This window comes from Podarcis tiliguerta, assembly GCF_965153285.1.
Source record: "Podarcis tiliguerta genome assembly, chromosome: 3".
NCBI lineage: Eukaryota > Metazoa > Chordata > Lepidosauria > Squamata > Lacertidae > Podarcis > Podarcis tiliguerta.
The window spans coordinates 93,820,596-93,839,901 of record NC_139536.1 but is presented as its reverse complement, the minus strand read 5'-3'; the positions used below and the strand labels follow the sequence as shown (position 1 = coordinate 93,839,901).

The 19,306-nt window shown below is 42.3% G+C and overlaps 1 protein-coding gene across 6 annotated transcripts in view; it reads left to right on the top strand.

Annotated features, from left to right (window-relative positions):
* TPO (thyroid peroxidase) overlaps window positions 1–19,306 on the top strand; it is a 990,904-nt gene that overhangs the window by 960,365 nt on the left and 11,233 nt on the right. For 4 of the 6 annotated variants that reach the window (XM_083431581.1, XM_083431578.1, XM_083431577.1 and 1 more), the window contains exons 9-15: window positions 948–1,206; window positions 2,870–3,040; window positions 4,702–4,939; window positions 5,789–5,997; window positions 6,566–6,736; window positions 10,008–10,139; window positions 14,455–14,554. In XM_083431581.1, coding sequence (XP_083287707.1) covers window positions 948–1,206; window positions 2,870–3,040; window positions 4,702–4,939; window positions 5,789–5,997; window positions 6,566–6,736; window positions 10,008–10,139; window positions 14,455–14,554 — 1,280 coding nt within the window. The remainder of the gene's footprint in view (window positions 1–947; window positions 1,207–2,869; window positions 3,041–4,701; window positions 4,940–5,788; window positions 5,998–6,565; window positions 6,737–10,007; window positions 10,140–14,454; window positions 14,555–19,306) is intronic. The other 2 variants (XM_083431582.1, XM_083431580.1) reach the window with 1 other exon arrangement.

Genomic DNA, 19,306 nt, shown 5'->3' with positions numbered 1-19,306 from the left:
TGAACTAATCTTGATCTGGGGAAACCACTCCCACAATTCTCCATGGTAGGGAAGGGGCATTGATATTAATGCCCCCTCTCCATCCCCAATCAACATTCGAAACTCGCCAGGCGGATTTTGCACCTGGCTATCGGCGCTGGACGCAGGTGGCGCTGTGGGTTAAACCACAGAGCCTAGGACTTGCTGATCAGAAGGTCGGCAGTTCAAATCCCTGCAACGGGGTGAGCTCCTGTTGCTCGGTCCCAGCTCCTGCCAACCTAGCAGTTCGAAAGCACGTCAAAGTGCAAGTAGATAAATAGGTACCGCTCCGGCGGGAAGGTAAACGGCGTTTCTGTGTGCTGCTCTGGTTCGCCAGAAGCGGCATAGTCATGCTGCCACATGACCTGGAAGCTGTACGCCGGCTCCCTTGGCCAATAAAGCGAGATGAGCCCCACAACCCCAGAGTCGGTCACGACTGGACCTAATGGTCAGGGGTCCCTTTACCTTTATCGGCCACTTGTGACCAAGTTAAGATGGCCGGGTGCCAGGATGATGTCTGATGTCTCCGCCATCTGGAGGTGCATGCCTGGGAATCCTTTGATCTTGGCTGTTTTCACACACCAGCCACACATCCTGTAGAATTCTACCCATTATGTTTCATCTTCACAATCAAAACGAATTTCAGGAACCAAAAAGTTGTATTGAAAAATACATACATCTTTTGAGCTGTCTGGTCCAAAAATGGCCTCTAGACATTCCATTTTGGCGATTATAACCCTGGTTTAAGGAGCCATTTGGCACCTAGCTTATATAAATATGACTTTGGCTCTTGTTGCTACTAAATGTTCCTATATCTAAGGAGTCCAGACCAACATTTGGCAAGGCTTTGTCTTGTTCAAACACACGATAGGCTTCCTACAACATTGTTATTAACTGAAATATTCTGGTTTCCCTTATTTCCACCCCAGATTATTACCCTAAGAGACTACATACCAAAAATCATTGGACCAGATGCTTTTAACCAATACGTTGGTGCTTATAAAGGCTATGTTCCCACAATTAATCCTTCAGTATCCAATGTATTTACTACGGCAGCTTTTCGCTTTGGTCATGCTGCAATTCATCCAGTCATAAAGAGACTCGACGTACAGTATCAGAATGATCCAAATCTTCCTAATCTTCAATTGCACGAAGCTTTTTTTACCCCGTGGAGACTTATTAAAGAAGGTACTTTGTTTAATACTATCACATCTTCTTGCATTACTGCAAAGTTATTAGCAACTTGTAAAACAGGGAGATTTTGTCTTGATTTCATCATTGTTCAGACTGTTAAACAGACCATGAAGAGCAAGCGCTGAGGTGTTTTTCTCTTCTTGACTAGCATTTCCAAAGTCATATAAAAAAACCAAAATAAATTGAAATATTCAGTTATTTTATCTGTGTGGAATGAATTACAGCTTGGAGGGACAAGGGAGAAGAGTGAAAGGTTTGTGTAGCCTTACTGTTTTAATAATTATAATTATTGTACCCCACACATCTGACTCGGTTTCCCCAGCCTCTTTGGGCAGCTTCCAACAAAATATAAAGCAGCAAAACATCAAACATTAAAAGCTTCTCAAAATAGGGTTGCCTTCAGATGTCTACAAAAGGTCATAATATTGTTTGACATCTGATGGGAGAGTGTTCCACAGGGCGGGCACAACTACCAAGAAGGCCCTGCCTGGTTCCCTGTAACTTCACTTCTTGCAATGAGGGAACCGCCGGAAGGCCCCTCAAAGCCCTGTTGTTGTTGTTATTAGCTTTACAGCACAATACTATGTATATCTGATCAGAAATAAGCCCTATTAAATGAGTCTTACTCCCAGATAAATATGATAAGGTTGCAGCCTTAGCTTAATAATGAGTTTCGATATGACTGCATCCAATCAAATCAAGATCAAAGTAAACCTACTGCTGGACTTAAATTAATCACATCTAACCTGTCCATTCAGTCCAATGGGTCTACTCTGAGTAGGGCTTAATTGGCTGCTACCCATTAAAAATTGTACACAGTTGAAAACGCTGGCAGTATTAAGGTAACTTCAGCAGTATTACATATCTAAAAGGGTGTAAAATGAGGATGGAGAAAACTGATTTAGATGGATATACTGTACAAGAATATGCAGGAAGTATGGGTAAATTAAAAGAACCTTGGAAAGGGAAGGTGGGAAGTTGTTGAATGTATGGGTATAATAAAATATGTTAATGTGGAGATGAAAACCTGAAAACTTTAATAAAAAATATTTTTAAAAAATTCAAGTTTAAAAAACATGTTATAAATAATATTTGTCTTTCTCTAGAGAATTATAGTTAGCTTATTTATACATTTGATAAAGAAAAATAATGAAAATAATACTGATATTATTTGCCTAACAATACGCAGTGGAAGATGTTAATATCTTTACATCATTGTTGCTTGGTTGTTTTTTTGAAAACTAGAAGAAAAATGCATGCAAAGCTGTTAAAGCACAATTCATAGTTAGTGAAGGGTCCTTAGCCGGCTGGATGAAAATCAAGGACTTTTGCACTTATCTTAAGACAGTGCTGGATTTGTGGCTGCATACATTTATTTAAAGCATTTTTATCCTGTTTCTCACTCCAAAATGCCCATGATAAGACAGACGCTTTCAAATGTCAGTGATAAGACAGTCCTCGCTCTGAGGCCTGCAATCTAAAATACGTGACACACACAAAAATGGACTGGGAGGGAGGTAGATTTTTGACAGAGGTTTTGTAACAACCAGCTGGGATGGAAATATTTCAAGGGCAGCTGTTGGTCTTTCAGCAGAGGTGATGGAGAGGCCCACCTCTTCCCCTCTCCTGCCTTCTCTTTGTAACCTTCTCTTTGTAGGTGGCTTGGATCCCCTGCTAAGAGGAACTTTGGCAACTGCTGCAAAACTACAGGTACAGGATCAGCTGCTGAATGAGGAGCTAACGAAGAAGCTATTGGTGTTGTCTCATAATGGCTCTTTGGATTTAGCATCATTAGATTTACAGCGGGGACGTGATCATGGACTCCCAGGTATACTGCGTTATTTAACAATACATCTTGTGGTAATAGTAGCAGCAGAATTTGTGTGTTGCCTATGCCAAGGCCTCTAGGCGACTTATAGCACTGGGCAATAGGGCTTTGCAGGCAATGCTGATTTGAAGTCCCTGCAAAGCCCCTTTTGGCCAAGCCCCACCCGTCATATATGATATCAGGTGTAGAGCAGGTGAGTGTGGACTGTTCAAAACAGCCTCACTAGCCAAAGTGGGAGGCCTAGCCAGATTAATAGAAGAGACTTCTGTGTGTGCAAAGCAAAGCCCCAATTTTGTTGGTCCCTCTTACCTTCTTAACCACACCACCAGCTGTTCTTGGGGGATATGGGACCCTCTGGAACAGAATGGGATGTGGTGCAGAGGGCTACAGTAAATGGTTGGGGTTGTCAGCCAAAATTAGGTGGCCTGACTTCTAGAAATGGAAGTGCTGTCCTCTAAGGCACCATTGGGTACAACCCAATGAATTTACTGGAATGTAATATTATTGCATTAGCAATCAGTGCACTGTGGTTGTTTATTTCATTTTAATAGCAGCTGAGCATAGTTTTACTTTCGCACACTCTTTCCTGCTTAGTTAAAGCCTTTAAAAACATTTTGATCTACAACTTCAGTTTGTCTTTATCAGCAGCTTCCACACCTCCTTACAAATTATGTATGTTATGTTATTAACATGTTATACGTTGTTATCTTAATTAGAACACAGCCTATTCTCCCACTTCAAGCCAGGCTACATTTAGTCCTTAAAACAGGCACCAATGGTCCACAGAGAGCTTCTCATCATCAGCCACCCATTCCAGAAAAGAGCTAGAGCAGATCTATTGACTGGTTTGTGCATTGGACTGAATAACATTAAAGCGGGTTTAGTACAAATCCCAGTACTCAATAATTACAGCCTGTATCTACATTTGTCTTATTATATTTCCCTATGGTACCAGAATCACTTGTATGCAATGCTGGTATATCATAATGCTGTACTGGTGCTAGCATAAAATACACCCTACATAAAGCATCCACTTACTGCCTCAGAGCTTAATTTGAAGCAAGACACCAGTCTGGTGTGGCTGTGTGGATAGGGCACTGGACTTGGATTTGGGAGACCTGTCTCAAATCCCCACTCAGCTATTAATGGCCTTCTTGGTAGTAGAACACCCTCCCATCAGATGTCAAGGAAATAAACAATTATCTGACTTTTAGAAAACATTTGAAGGCGGCCCCTGTAATGGGAAATTTTAAATGTCTGATGTTTTACAATTTTTAATATGTGCTGCAAGCTGTCCAGAGTGGCTGCAGAAATCCAGTCTGATGGGTGGGGTATTAATATTATCTTCACAACAACCCTTTGAGGTAGGTTAGGCTGAGAGGCTATGGCCCAAAGTCACCCTATGGGCTTCATGGCTGAGCCCTTGCCTCCCAGGTTCTAGTCCAGAACTCTAACCATTCCTCCACACTGTCCCCATTCACCTCTAAGGATCATGCCTCGCATATTTCAGATCAGAGTGAAGGGATTCCAGGTCCAAGAGTATCACTGCAGGTAGGCTTTCATCAAGCACTTTAGGAACTGGGCAGAGCTCTCACAGGAAGCTGTCAGGGCTCCTGTTGGCAAACCTTGTTTGATTCGTTCTACGAATGCCATATTTGTAGGTTACAATGACTGGCGAGAATTCTGTGACCTGCCAAGGCTAAGGACAGAAAGTGACCTGACAAAAGCGATACAGAACAGGAAGACGGTGGAAAAAATCATGGGACTGTACAAAAACCCTGACAACATAGATTTGTGGCTAGCGGGCATAGTAGAAAGCATGCTTCCAGATGCCAGAACAGGTCCACTGTTTGCATGCATAATTGGAAAACAAATGAAAGCATTGAGAGATGGTGATCGGTAAGTTTACTTGTATTGTTTCTTCCATTAGCCCTGCTTAGGCATTATTAGCTGCTCTCTGTTTCTGCTTTTCCAGGCCAAACATACCCAATTCCCTCAACTGTTCCTCATAAGGTTTGGTTTCCAGACCCTTTGTCATTTTGGTCTCCCTCCTCTGCACACATTCCAGCTTGTCAATATCCTCCTTAAATTGTAGTGCCCAGAACTGGACACAGTACTCCAGGTGTGCTCTGACCAAGTCAGAATAGAGCGGGACTATTACTTCCCTTGATTGGGACACTATATTTCTGTTGATGCATCCTAGAATAGCATTAGCTTTTTATGCTGCTGCATCACATGGCTGACTCATGATAAGCTTGTGGTCTACTAAAGACCCTTAGATCCTTGTCACGTGTACTACTAGTAAGCCAGGTGTCCCCCATCTTATATTTATGCCACTGGTTTTTTCTGCCTAAGTGTAGAACCTTACATTTGTCCGTATTGAAATTCCTTTGGCCCAGCTCTCCAATCTGTTAAGGTCATCTTGAACCCTGATTCTTTCTTCTGCAGCATTATCTCCCTCTCCCAGTTCAGTGTAATCTGTAAATTTGATGAGCAAATTTGAGGATGGCAGCTAACACAGTTGTCTTTGCTGTCCCTCATGCAATTCTAATCACACAGGGGATTAGAATACCTGGAAAGGATATTTATTAAACTGGTTTTGGTAAAAAACAAAAACAAACAAAGTTTGAAACAGGATTGCCAATTGTTTAAGAAGTTTGATATCTAGGTGGGGCCAAGTGATGGAACATACTACACCGTGGCCTACACTCCTGTCTTGTAATATTTTTTGGTCTTGTTTCTACATAGATTTTGGTGGGAAAACGACAATGTTTTCACTGAAGATCAAAGGCAAGAACTCAGAAAATATTCCTTATCCAGATTAATCTGTGATAACACAGGTCTCCCTGAAGTGCCCCTTGATGCCTTCATACTTGGGGAATTTCCTAAAGATTTTGAGTCTTGTGAAAATATACCCAGCATTCATTTAGGAGCTTGGCAGGAGACGTTTCACCCAGGTAATTCAAAAAAATGAATATCCTCGCTTTTGTCAAATATTTGGAATGTTTAGAAATGAGGGATGTGCTGGAGGTTTTGACAGCTGGGATGAAATGGTCTGAGTATCTTCTTGCCACCAGGCAAAGCTGTGTTTCATTCCTGCATTTGGCAAAAGGAATGAAAGGGTATGAGAGGGTACATTCGCCCAGACTCTGCGTTCATCATCTGAGGCCTTTGAACTGGGATAGAAAAGCTGCACCTCTCCAAATGTGGCTGGGCTTATAATGATAGTAATCTTATTATTTCTACCCCCTCCTACAGCGGGGTCCAGCTCCGATAATTGCTGACCAAGAGCTGCCATAGAATATCTTCACTCAAGATTAGGAATTTCAGTTCTTTGAGTTGCTCATTTTTCCACACTTAAATTTAGTACTCAACATTTTGCAGAAATTTGTGTTTTAATTCTCACGAAAATTCATCACCATTTTAGTGTGAATTTATCTTAATAAAAACAGTATATGCAGTTTTGACTAATGTACACTAATGTATTATGTTTACTTTTTTAAAATGTTGTGTTTTTGCTTCTAGAGTTGAATTGCGCTTTCCCAACAAGAGTGGAACATGGTGACTTTGTCCATTGTTCAGAGGCAGGGAAACTCATTGTTACCTACTCTTGCCACCAAGGATATAAGCTATTAGGAGAAGAACAATTGTCCTGTATACAGGGGAAATGGAATTTGAAAGCACCGGTCTGCCAAGGTGCCTATGGTTTTTAAGTTTTGTCTGCTTTCTTCTATCAAGAATGGCATTGCCACATTGGAATGTTTAAACATGAATAATTTTAGAGGGCTGAATAAACTTGGATCCTGTAGTCTATTGTGAAAATTCATTTATCTTCTGAGGTCACTCTTGATGCTGCCATCCATAAATATCTTTTTCAGCTTACTTACAGTTTCTAGCTGTAGAGCCTGAGAACTCACACGTTCCAGGGCTTACTGAGACAAAAACGTGAAACAAATTGCAAAGAGATTTGAAAAGATATAAGCGTACTCTTCTTTCTTCGCTTTGCTCTGATCTCACAAATCATCCTTGGTCCCTTATTTTAAGAATACGTGATCGTCCCCACAAACCATTATTCTGCTCCATATATTTGTGAGTTAAGCAACAGACTGAGCCAAGTCTCCCAGAATGCAACTAAAACATAACCCAAACTGGGCATCTTGCCTGATCACGCTCCTCCTTGCTCTCAGTGTAAAGGAATACAGATCAAAAGGAAGCAATAGGATTCACAGAATCATTGGATGCTTTAATGCCCATGGAGGGCCTGTGTGTGTTTTGAAAAACTAAAAAGCTTGTAGGATTTAATTAGCAGCAGGCATTAACAGGGTTTAGCCAGGATATCCATATCCATATCCAAGTTTTTTGCCTGAGAAATAAAATAAGACTGCATCTGATCAGCTTGTTCTCTCCTACGGGAAGAAGCAGCTTTCTGCTGCTAGCACCTTTTTCAAACATATACAGTGGTACCTCGCAAGCCGAATGCCTCAGAAGACGAAAAACTCGCAAGACAAAAGAGTTTTTCGTTTTCTGAGTTGCTTCGCAAGACGGATTTCCCTATGGGCTTGCTTCGCAAGACGAAAACGTCTTGCGCCTTTTTTTTAAAACCGCCAATGCATTCCTATTGGAAACCGTCAATACACAGTGGTGCTTCACAAGATGAAAAAATTCACAGAACGAATTAATTTTGTCTTGCGAGGCACCACTGTATTGCTGCATTTTTATTTGGTTGCACCAGAAATATAGAACAAAATGCACTGAGGCATGCCCAGGGATGTGGGGGTTCTTTCCACAAAGAACACCCCTCCCAACTATACTATTACTGTATTTGTCTCTTCATTGCCACAGTTGAGGAAACAAAAAAAGTAGTGCTCAAATTGAAGAGTATATGCTTCCAGGTGGTCGGATATTTTACTACACCAGTATCTGGGGGGCAGGGACACTAGTCCCATAATTAGGCAGAGTGAGGAGGCCACCCCAGGTGACTCATCCTTGAGTGGGGAAGCTGTTGCAGTGAAATGTTGGAGGACACGGCTGTTAGCTATTTGTGCTTTTTTTAAAAAAGAAGCCTTACGCAAGACTTGAAATTCATTTCTCTCCCTTGAGCCCAAGAGAGGGTTTAGTCCCTTTTGTTTTCAAAACTTCTTCATAGCAGCGCATAAGTTTTTAATCCATAGCTTGCCTGTTCTCACAAACTCCTCCAGACAGCATCTGCTTGAAGTCACCACTCTATGTTCTTAATCAAAGAATCAACCAAGAAAATAACCAACCAACTGCCAGCTCCCAACTTTCCCCAGTACCATTATTCTTTGTGAAATACATTTATAACGCAAATACAATATAAATACTAACAACCGTTGCCTGTGCCCTGTGGCTTGCACACCTGCTCTTTCAGATGTGGTAGGAATTTTTTTCCTATTGCCAGTGCAATCCAAGGGCCAATCCAAGTGACTTCTGTACATGGACAAGGAAAGGACATGATCAAGTCTGGTTTCGGAACTGTGAAGGAGATAGAATGCCTTAAAATGTGAGCTGAACAAATTTCCCCCCATCTTTAACACTAGGAAGGCCCAGAAAGAGAGATTGTCTTCTTCTTTGAGTTACTATCATGATCCCCTCCTTCACATTATAAAAACTATTAGCACAGATGGTTTCCTACTGAATCCAGTAAATCAAGCACCACAGGCACTCAATCCCCCTTCCAATGCCTTGAAAGTGAAGAACTGCATGAGTTCATTTCAATGCATTGCATCAATTTAAGACTTTACTCTCACTTACATTACATTTCTACAAGTCACCGTACGTAGCATTTCCCAGCATGTCTGTGCAGATGCATATTCAACCTTCATTAAGGGGGAGGAAAGCATCAGGAGAGAGAGAAAAATTTAACAAGCTCCTACTGAGGAAGACATTACAACAGGTGAATTCATTTGCATGCAGGAGCTGCAGTTGGTACTCAGTTAGGCCCGCTTATCAACATTGCTTGGAAGAGACAGCGATTCAGATAATGGTACACTTGAAATGAAATAGGGATAGGGAATTGTAACTCTCTCTTTTAGTCACATCCTGTGAGTCCCCTGAATTTTTTTCACCTAGTTGCGAAGCAAAGAAAGAGATGAATTATAATAATATTTTGCCCCCTAGCAGATTAATATTCTGGCAACAAGCTGAATGGAAAAACTTGCGTGAACCAGTCGTTTCTTCTCCAATAGGTGGTTAATATGTTAAACTATGTACGGCAGGCTATGGAAACAAGCAGTAGAATGGGAAGTGCACTAAGTCAAAAGAAAAACAATCCTAGGCTGCTTGCATGGCTGTTAGTTAGCTCTTCCTTTGCTCCATGTGTGTTTATACAATGTATTGCACACACAGGGCTCAGCTAGGACTCAGCCAGAATGGTGAAGAAAATGTGATTTATATGCGTTCTATGTGCAATATAACATTGTGCCATCGGGTGGTGACATGGAGCCCCGTTTTTCTCTACCTGTTTTTCCTGTTTAAGTTTACAACACTTTAAACTGAAACACTTCTTTCATGTGTCTAGATCCAGCCACAGTGAAGCAAATTATGAATAAATTAATAAAAAAGTATCTGGTTGAACAAATCTTGGTGTTTTTTTTTCAAATGCTTTACAACAGCAGCTCTCAAACCCTTTTAGGCTTGAGGGCCCCTTTGAAATGTAAGAAACTCAAGAACTCAGTTTCCCCTACCTAAGAAAGAGGCAAAACACCCAAAAAAAGGAGGTTTGATTTCTGTTCTGGAAAAATAAGCAAACAACAGCAGTTTCTAAGACTGTTTCTATTTCCATCAGAACTCTCTTGGTGCTAGTGCAGACTGCCCATGCATATCTGGGTTTATTAAGCCAGAATTAATAGCTTATCTTTTTGTGCAAATGCAGCATATTTTAGGATCCGCCTTCTAGAAATACACTTTGAGTTTATAACTTTGTTTTAACTTTTGTGTTTCTCTTTAGACATCAACGAATGTGAAAATAAAACCAATCCCCCATGCCACTCCTCTGCTCAATGTGTCAACACCCAAGGCTCATTCCAGTGTCTTTGCACAGATCCCTATGAACTGGCAGAAGATGGGAAAACATGCAAAGGTGAGGTGACTGCACTGCTTTGCTGGTTAAAACCTAGCAACATAAAACAATGAGGCAGTCTCAAAGTCATTCTCTGTCATTCACACATGCTGTAGTCATTTATGTGAGAACCATTCTAATTATCTTCCGCTGTCTCATACTTATCAACACTGAATGATCACAGCAGACGTCTAAATGTAAGGGTCACTGTAAAGAACACAAACCAACCACTGTGGTAGGTTAGAGAGAGAGAGAGAGACTGGCTTAAGTCTGCTTCCTGGCTAAGTAGAAGAACTCAGGTGTTGAGAGTCCAAGGAGGCAGTCTTTGTAGTTTTGGATAGTGTAACAAAGGCAGGGGTGCCAATAAAATATTTGAGGGGCCCAAGTGAGCCCTACCCCACATAATTGATTACATGACACGGCACCACACCTATGTCCATTAACTTGGGGGGGCCCTCAAATATTTTTTGTGAGGGGTGAAGGGACCTTGGCCATTAGAAGTTGGCTCCTATGAACAAAGGTGTGGGAAAACATGTCTGACGTTTTCTTCTTCTGAACAACAGCAGCAGCAATAACTCTCACTGGTGGGATTAGAGAAACTTCCTCATTCCCTTTTATGTCATGTACGTATGGTAATTCCAGGACTTGTGCTACCATATGAAATTCAGTATAATCCTTGGATAGTTAATAACAATTTTTGAACCAACGGGTGGCCCGCACAGCCAGGCTGCATTTACCGTATTTTTTGCTCTATAAGACTCACTTTTTCCCTCCTAAAAAGTAAGGGGAAATGTGTGTGCGTCTTATGGAGTGAATGCAGGCTGTGCAGCTATCCCAGAAGCCAGAACAGCAAGAGGGATTGCTGCTTTCACTGCGCAGCGATCCCTCTTGCTGTTCTGGCTTCTGAGATTCAGAATATTTTTTTTCTTGTTTTCCTCCTCCAAAAACTAGGTGCGTCTTGTGGTCTGGTGCGTCTTATAGAGTGAAAAATATGGTATGTTCCTTTACATGCCATAAATCCTTTTGTGCTTGATTAAATGCCTCAATCTTAGCTTTTCCAATCAGTAAACAGCTAGTTATTTATTTATTTTTACACTAAAATGGAAAGGGTTGAGGCCCAGACAGTTATTATGGTTCTAAACTGAAGTTAAAGAAGTTTGGGTGTCTGATAAACATAACTGCCATGCCCATTAGAGGTCTCTGAAAAGAACTGTCTGCCTACAAGATGACTGCAATCTGGTCCACAGAGAGCTGGTGTGTGGAGCAGCACTCCTGAGGTTCTCTTCAAAGGAAGAGTGTCAAAAGTTATTTCCTTGAGAGAAGGATTTGTAATAATTTGGAAAATCAACAAACATAATTGTCAGGGAGGGAGACTTAGGGCGGCAATGCAGAATCCTCAGGCCAGAGGAGGACTGACACCACACCCCAGGCATGTCTGCTGGAAGTGCTTCGGAGGCTGACCCTACATGCTCTCCCTCTTTCACAGTCCTTATTCTCATTTCTTGAAGTGAAGGACTCTGGCTCCAGGGTTATGGCAGGCCTTAGGTTTGAATTCTAAGCAGGCATTTATAAGAAAGGTCACAGGGATCAAGCTGTATTCAACATGTCTGTCTGAGCTGCATTCATCCTAGTGGGCCACAAGCTATGCAGGTCTGCATCATAAGCAGATAAGTCAACTTCACCAGTAAACTTGGGGAATCACCGGCAGTTGCCATAATAAAAATACAGAACTGTGAAGGCAGTCTGGATGAGATAACTAAAGCAAACCTTGAGCTGCCTGTGATTTGCTTGTTAGCCCAGAAGAGCATCCCAAGTTGCAAATGATTGGTACGGTAGTGTTGTAGAGCAATTGAAAAATGATTAGCGTGAATTACATTATTCCAGCAACTTCAGACTTCTAACTAAAGTGCTCTTAACATCTGTAAGAGGTCTAATAATATTTTACGCTGTGCACTCATACAACCTCCATTCATACTTGGGACATGCCAGGATGTCTTAAATTATTCTTATTTATTACACTTGAATGCTGCTTTCTCCAACTCAGGGCAGCTGACATTGGTATCTTCCCATCACAACTACCCTTGTGAAGCAGATCTGAGATTGTCCAAAGCCATCTAACAAGCTTTATGTCCAAATGAGTTTAGAAGCCGGTACTATTTGGTCCACATCTAACATTAAGACCATTACTGCAGACTGTCCCTCATGCTAGGATTTTTTTTAATCATTCCGAAACTGACAGTTCTGACTAAGGCATACTGTATCTTAGTTTTGTTTCAACCCAGTTTGCCCTAGGAGGAATTCTTTACCTCACAGACTTCTTCCTGGAGTCCTGTTCCAAATTAAATGGAGCTTGTGGAAGCTGGAGTAGAAGGGAGGCTACTGCAAACCTATGAAGTTTGTTGTCTGAAGGCAACAACACTACTCATCTGTCAAAAATAAGCCTATTGCTGTACATAAAATGTGAAGTAGAAATCCTTGGGTCTTTTTGGTGTCTTGTTTCTTTTGTCCTTGGTTTGAAGCATGATAGCTGCTTTTTCCATTAAGTTGTTAAAAACCTTTTGATGGCACTGTTTTAATTATTCCTTACTTCATTTGTCTAATGTGCCTAATAACCATTCAACCTGTAACAGATAGCTTGCAGTTTTGTTCCTCAGATGACTCTGTTCCTAACACTTGTTTGGGGATTAATCTTATTAATCGTCTTCTTCTAGGGAGGGGAAAACCTCTTGATTGAATTTTGCTTTGCTTTTAATTATTGTTATATGCTTACATAATACCAGCACTTTTGCATGGGTATTTTCATTTACAATATAGACTGTTCATTTCACTGATCTTTGAAAGAATCTTGATAGGCCAACAAGCAGGGCCCTGCATCAAAATGTTGCAGTGTATTCCTGGCAAGCCTAAGGCTGAGGGGTTGTTTATCTGAGGATCTCCACAGCTAAACAAGGCAGAAATTATTCTCAACTTTGGCAATGGTGGGGACAGGAACAGAAGTGTGACTTTGAGGGCAGCCCACACTTGCCCTGTACATGGAAATAATGTATGACCATCAGCTTGGATGGCTTTAAAAGAGGATTGGACACATTCATGGATGACAAGGCTACCAACGACATGCCTTTTAATACCAGTTGCTGTGATCACAAGTGAGCAGGGTGCTGTTGCCAGCATGGTGTAGTGGTTAAGAGTGGTAGTCTTGTAATCTGGGGAACCGGGTTCGCGTCTCCGCTCCTCCACATGCAGCTGCTGGGTGACCTTGGGCTACTCACACTTCTCTGAAGTCTCTCAGCCCCACTCACCTCACAGAGTGTTTGCTGTGGGGGAGGAAGGGAAAGGAGAATGTTGAGACTCCTTCGGGTAGTGATAAAGCGGGATATCAAATCCAAACTCCTCTTCTTCTGCTCATGTCCTGCTTGCAGGCATCTGGTTAGCCACTGTGAAAACAGGATTTTGGACTAGATGGGCCGTTGACCTGATTCAGGAGGCTGATCTTAAGTTCCTATGAAGGGAGCTGCAATCTTTCAACATTCATTGTCATTGAGTTCTTATGTTTTAGAGTTTCCCCTCCACCCTTAGTTCTTTTCATTGCAATTTTTCTGCACACATGCATATATCTCTGGGTCACCCTAAGTATGCTGATTCCTTTGCTGTTCTGGCTACATAAGCACATGGATGGGCAGACTTGGATCAGTATTAGAAGGAATGATTTCCTCAAGGTGCACCAACATAAAAAAACCACCCTGCTTCTGTGATGTCTGGTCCCACTCTGTACCCATAATATGCAGTACCATTATTGGACCATGTGACCTGCCCACCTCCTGTGGCTCCTATGTACTGGTCAGAGCCAGCCCAATATATTTTGCTACATGAGATGAAGGCTAGGGGTGGTGCCCTTTCCCATTCCGTGCACAGAAGCCAACTGGATTGGCAATTAGATAATGCTTCAACATTGGCAATGGGACAGCACAATCCATCGCACCTGAAAGAACAGTTTAACTTAGGAGGTGCAGGGCAGACCACGTGTAACTGTGTGCTCCCAACATTTCACTAGCATTGTTGCATGGTGCAGAGTGAAGGAAGGAGAGACCTTCAGCATGCATAAGTTGGAAATCATATACACTGCAAATAGGACAGTTCTGTAGCTTGCCACCAGCCATTACTACCTAAATCCAAAATAGTGCTCACAGCCCTCTCACTGCCAAAACAGTATTGAGTTTCCATTGGTAACAGTGGCAGAGGAGAATTATAAGATGAGTTGTGTCTGAAGTCTCATTGGCAGCATAAAACTACCTACCCGCCTAGTTAAGAAGTGTAATTTAACATTTCATTGTTTCAGATTCTGGAAGGCTTTCCAAGGGTTCTCTAGTCTCCATCATTTTAGGTGTAATTGTGTTCAGTTGTTTGGCAGTATCAAGCTGGTTTGTGGTTTGCCGGTGGTAAGTATCAACTGCTTATGGCCTTTCTACCTAGTTGGGCTTCCCCCCACTCCTTCCTTCATAGAATTTTCCATAAGACGTGCTTTCTGCCTAATGACCAGAGTCCTTTTTGTACAACATGGAGGGCAGAAGAATGAACATGCATAGGAGATGGACCCAGGATCCCATTCAAGTAAAGATGTCCCAATGTTTGAACAGATGTGTGCACCTTTGACCTAGCTGTATCATCAAATGAACATGTATAGGCTGAAGGCAGAGCTTGCCACTACAATGCTCTCTTCTCCACCTGCTGTTCATAATCTCCACAAATGTACTCTGAAAAGGGCTTCTATTTTAGGTGATGTTTAGGTGATGTATGTATATAGCTCAAGATTTTATACATATATATGTATAAAATCTTGACCTGTATTTAAATATTAACAGTGCTATTTTTCTAGAAAAAGAGGTACCAGCCAGAAATGTTTTAAAACTTAGACTAAAACACTTTGAACAAGATTGGCTGATATCTTGTGCTTTGTTATTTTAAATTTAAATCAATGCACTTTTTCTATTTCATGGACAGTAGAAATGTTTGGCCAAGATAAGAAAAAGAGGAGACATAAAATGTGTATCCAAATACCAATAGCTTTCGAGAGAAGATTTTGCATGCTTCCTGCTGTTCTCTGTACTCGTACTGCAAGTACACCCAAGAACAGAATTAAGGCTCTGGACTACTTTCTGTCGGAAATCAAGCCTTTATCAGGAGAAACTGGCAACTCTCCAGGCACCCGGCTTGATCTCCTGTTGACCTCCCTGTCTGCATTCCTCAGCAAGATCCAGGCAGAGGTCGCGATAGGCGATCCTTCTCAACGTGAGAAGAACACACCTCCTCTTTCCTGCCCCTCCCCCCCGGCAGGGGAAAGAGATAGAAACGTATTTACATGCCTTTATTTCTGTCTTTGCAGCGTTACAAAAAAAACATGACTGCTCTCTTCAAACTCCAGCAGTCGAGAGAGCAAACACTTCCTGTACAGCTCATATTACACTCTGAGCTAATTCCGGTGCCCTCCGTTTCCCACAGACAGTCCCAACATCATGAGATGTTTTCAAGCAAGCAGCTCGCAGCTGCATTGCTTCTACAGTGGTGCCCCGCAAGACGAATGCCTCGCAAGACGGAAAACCCGCTAGACGAAAGGGTTTTCCATTTTTCAATGCGCTTCGCAGGACAAATTTCCCTATGGGCTTGCTTCGCAAGACGAAAATGTCTTGCGAGTCTTGAGATTTTTTTTCCGCTCCCCACCCCCTTTTTCTAAGCCGCTAAACTGCTAATAGCCTTTTAGCAGCTAATCCGCTAATCCCTTAAGCCTTTAATAGCCGCTAATAGCCGCTAAACCGCTAATAGCGTTAATCCGCTAATAGGGTTGCTTCACAAGACGAAAAACCGCTAGACGAAGAGATTCGCAGAACGAATTAATTTCGTCTTGCGAGGCACCACTGTATATCGTAACACTTTCAACCCCCCTGCCTTATCCAAAGTTAGACAAATGTTGAAAAGTAAGAGCATGTATCCTGCCTTCACTTAAACCTGCCCATCAGCAAGGGTAGCCGATACAGTACCCTCCATATGCTGTGGACTACAATTCTCAATAGCTGCAAATAATACTGAAATGATGAGGGTTGTTATCCAAAACATATGGAAGGCATCACAATGGCTACCCCAACTCATTAACATAGAGGCCTCTTCCCTTTGGTGCTGCTCTAGGGAGAGTCTGTGGGTAGTATAGGAAGCTGACTTATTCCGAGTCAAATCACTAGTCCATCTAGCTATGGAGGACAACAGATTGGAGAAAACAGGTCTATACTGTTTGGCAGCAACTTCCCAGAGTTGGGCAAGATTGTCTCCTAGGTTTGCCTGGAGATGCTGGGGACTGAACCTTTTGGTTGCAAAGCATGTGCTCTACTACTGAGCTTTGGCCCTGCAAATTAGAAAATTGTAAATCAAAACCAGGATTGGTGCGCTGAACACACCCTGGTTCAAATCCCTACTCAGCCATGAAGTTCATTGACTTTGGGCCAGCCAATCTCAGTTTCTCTCTCTCTTAGTATCTCTTCTTGTAAGGGGAGATGAATTCCCAAAGAAATCAAAATCCAAATAAATAAATAGGGGAAATGGAATAAACTAATGCATTAAGCTCCCTACTAGGTGGTTAGGTCCAACTACAAAAAAGAATTCACAGCTGTTTTAGGAGTCTTCAACCACACTGGCTAGCTTTTTGAATGATAGCAACACAAGACTGAAAATCCAACTCCAAATGATTACAACCCAAATTTTAGACATAATTCAGCAAGTAACTGGACTTCTGCACATCTGGACAGATTGCAAAAGGTGCCTAAGGAAAACATACTGACACTGTAGTTTCTAATTCAGGGTAGAAGAGAAATTATTAATTTTTGGAGCCACTTCAGACAAAGCTAGTGGCATTGGCAACTGTCCGCACTTGAAAGTTAAAGATATAGGACAGCAGGCCATTGCACAAATGGAGCCATACAATGGATCAATGGCACATTTTTTCATCTGGTGGAGAATGTGGGCCATGTAAAATGCTTGTATTAAAACCAATTTAGTCTTACTGACTTCAGTAGGGCCAAGTTCTAAAACCAAGTGCTTCAGCATAACTGAGCTGTGGAACAGGCTATTAAGCTGCAACCCCAAACCATTTATTTTGGAGTAATTCTCACAAAGGAGTCTCACTGAAGTCTATGAAAGTAATTCAGGACTGGCCAAAGAGCATGTGGCTTGCTTACTTGAGACCCTAGCATTTAGATGCACCTTGTTGTATGCCATTCAAAGACCCCAAAATGCTTTCCTTTAGCTCAGCAGGACTTTTCTGGTTCACGTCAATATCTCAGTCGGGGAAATGCTATTCTGGTGGCTCCCTGTTGCTTTTAATGTTATGTCAAAGGACCGTAAAGGCTGATCATACAGTTCTTTAAAAGCTGCTGTAAGAGGTGGGGGGGGGAGGATTTTCTCTGTGAGCACAGCGAGTGGAACACGGCAAGGAGTGCATTACCTACAGTACTGACTTATCACAGCAGGTGGCTAGCTTAGCCACTATTATGATGTCTTGACTCTGTGCCCTGCCAGTGTTGGAAAGCCAGTTAACTGGAGAGGACACACAGCCTGGCTTTTGACAAAACTATCAAGGAAACTACAAATATCCAGCTTTAAAGTTAGCAGTCCTGCTAAATGCTTTGTGGGAGCAGCAGGCATAGCTTTCCAGTTCTCTAGGAGAAATGAGGATTTGGACATGTTAAGGATTCCACAGACCCCTATCTGCTTGTGCGATGGTGACAGAAAATCATTGTTGGAATTACCTGCACTGTGAAGCTCCACTAGGGGAGAGGGACAGGGGCCTCTTGAAACTTTATAACAGGGGAGGGTCTTGGCACCGATACTGCCCTGCCACAAAAGATCAAACCAGTGGAGTCTCAGTAACATCTGCTACTCTCCCCTATAAGGAGGCAGGTCTTTATGGTTTGAGTTCAACAAACAAAACTTGCATACAATGCTTGACAGAGAAACCTTATACAGTGGTACCTCGAGTTAAGAACTTAATTTGTTCTGGAGGTCCATTCTTAACCTGGAACTGTTCTTAACCTGAGGTACCACTTTAGCTAATGGGGCCTCCTGCCACCACCGCCGCACGATTTCTGTTCTCATCCTGAAGCAAAGTTCTTAACCTGAGGTACTATTTCTGGGATAGCAGAGTCTGTAACCTGAAGTGTCTGTAACCTGAAGCGTCTGTAACCTGAGGTACCACTGTATCCAAAAGTAGTCACTCATGTAATATCCGCTCACCTGGGGCATGTTTGGGGTTGTGATGGGGCACTGGGAAAGACTTAGGATCCATCAGATCCCAGAGACACTTCCCATAATGCCCCCCCCCCTTTGCCACCCCCCATCATGGTCAAGGGTCAGGGATTATGGAAGTTGTAGTTCAAGGCCACTTAGAGGGCCACAGTTCCCCATCAGTGTTCTAGGATATTGAGGACAACTGAACCATTGAAGCTTATGTTATGATTCCATAAAATCATAGAATTCCACCCCCCTGCAATGCAGGAATATGCAGCTGTCCCATACAGAGATCGAACCTACAACCTTGGTGTTATCAGCACCATGCTCTAACCAACTGAGCCATTACAGGAAGCAATGGAAACCGGACCAGCTCTGGTGCAGGAGTATAGATGAAGGCAGGCATTTGTGTCTGCATGTAGCAGCAAGATTTTTTAGGCATTGGGCCTTAGAAGGAGGGGAGGCACCATTTGGACTCCAACTCAAGCAGCAAAATGCCCTGGTCCTTCTAGCACCATATGGAAAGCAACTTGTCTCTTCTAGTTTCCTTTATGAAAGTTATTTAAGCAAACTCCATAAATAGTAGCAATGAAAGCAGCAACAGAGAGGCTGCCAAGCACTGGCCAAAAAGAGCAGTGTGTTGGAGGCTTGAGGGAAATCTGTTAGCATGCGGTGAAGCAAAGCCTAGACAAATGTAGATGTCAGGTGTGCTGGGTACACTGTACTGTCATAGCAGCTGTTGCTGCTAAGAGGCTTTGAAAAATAATTCAGAGTTTAAATGATGAACGTGCCACAGGTTGTATCCTGGATCTTGAGACACTCATCAAATCACCAGGAAAGCCTGCAATACACAAGGATCTGCATTGGGCCAAAGATGTAGCACTCCAGCTGTTTAAGGGAAAAAAGGAAAGGGAAACAAA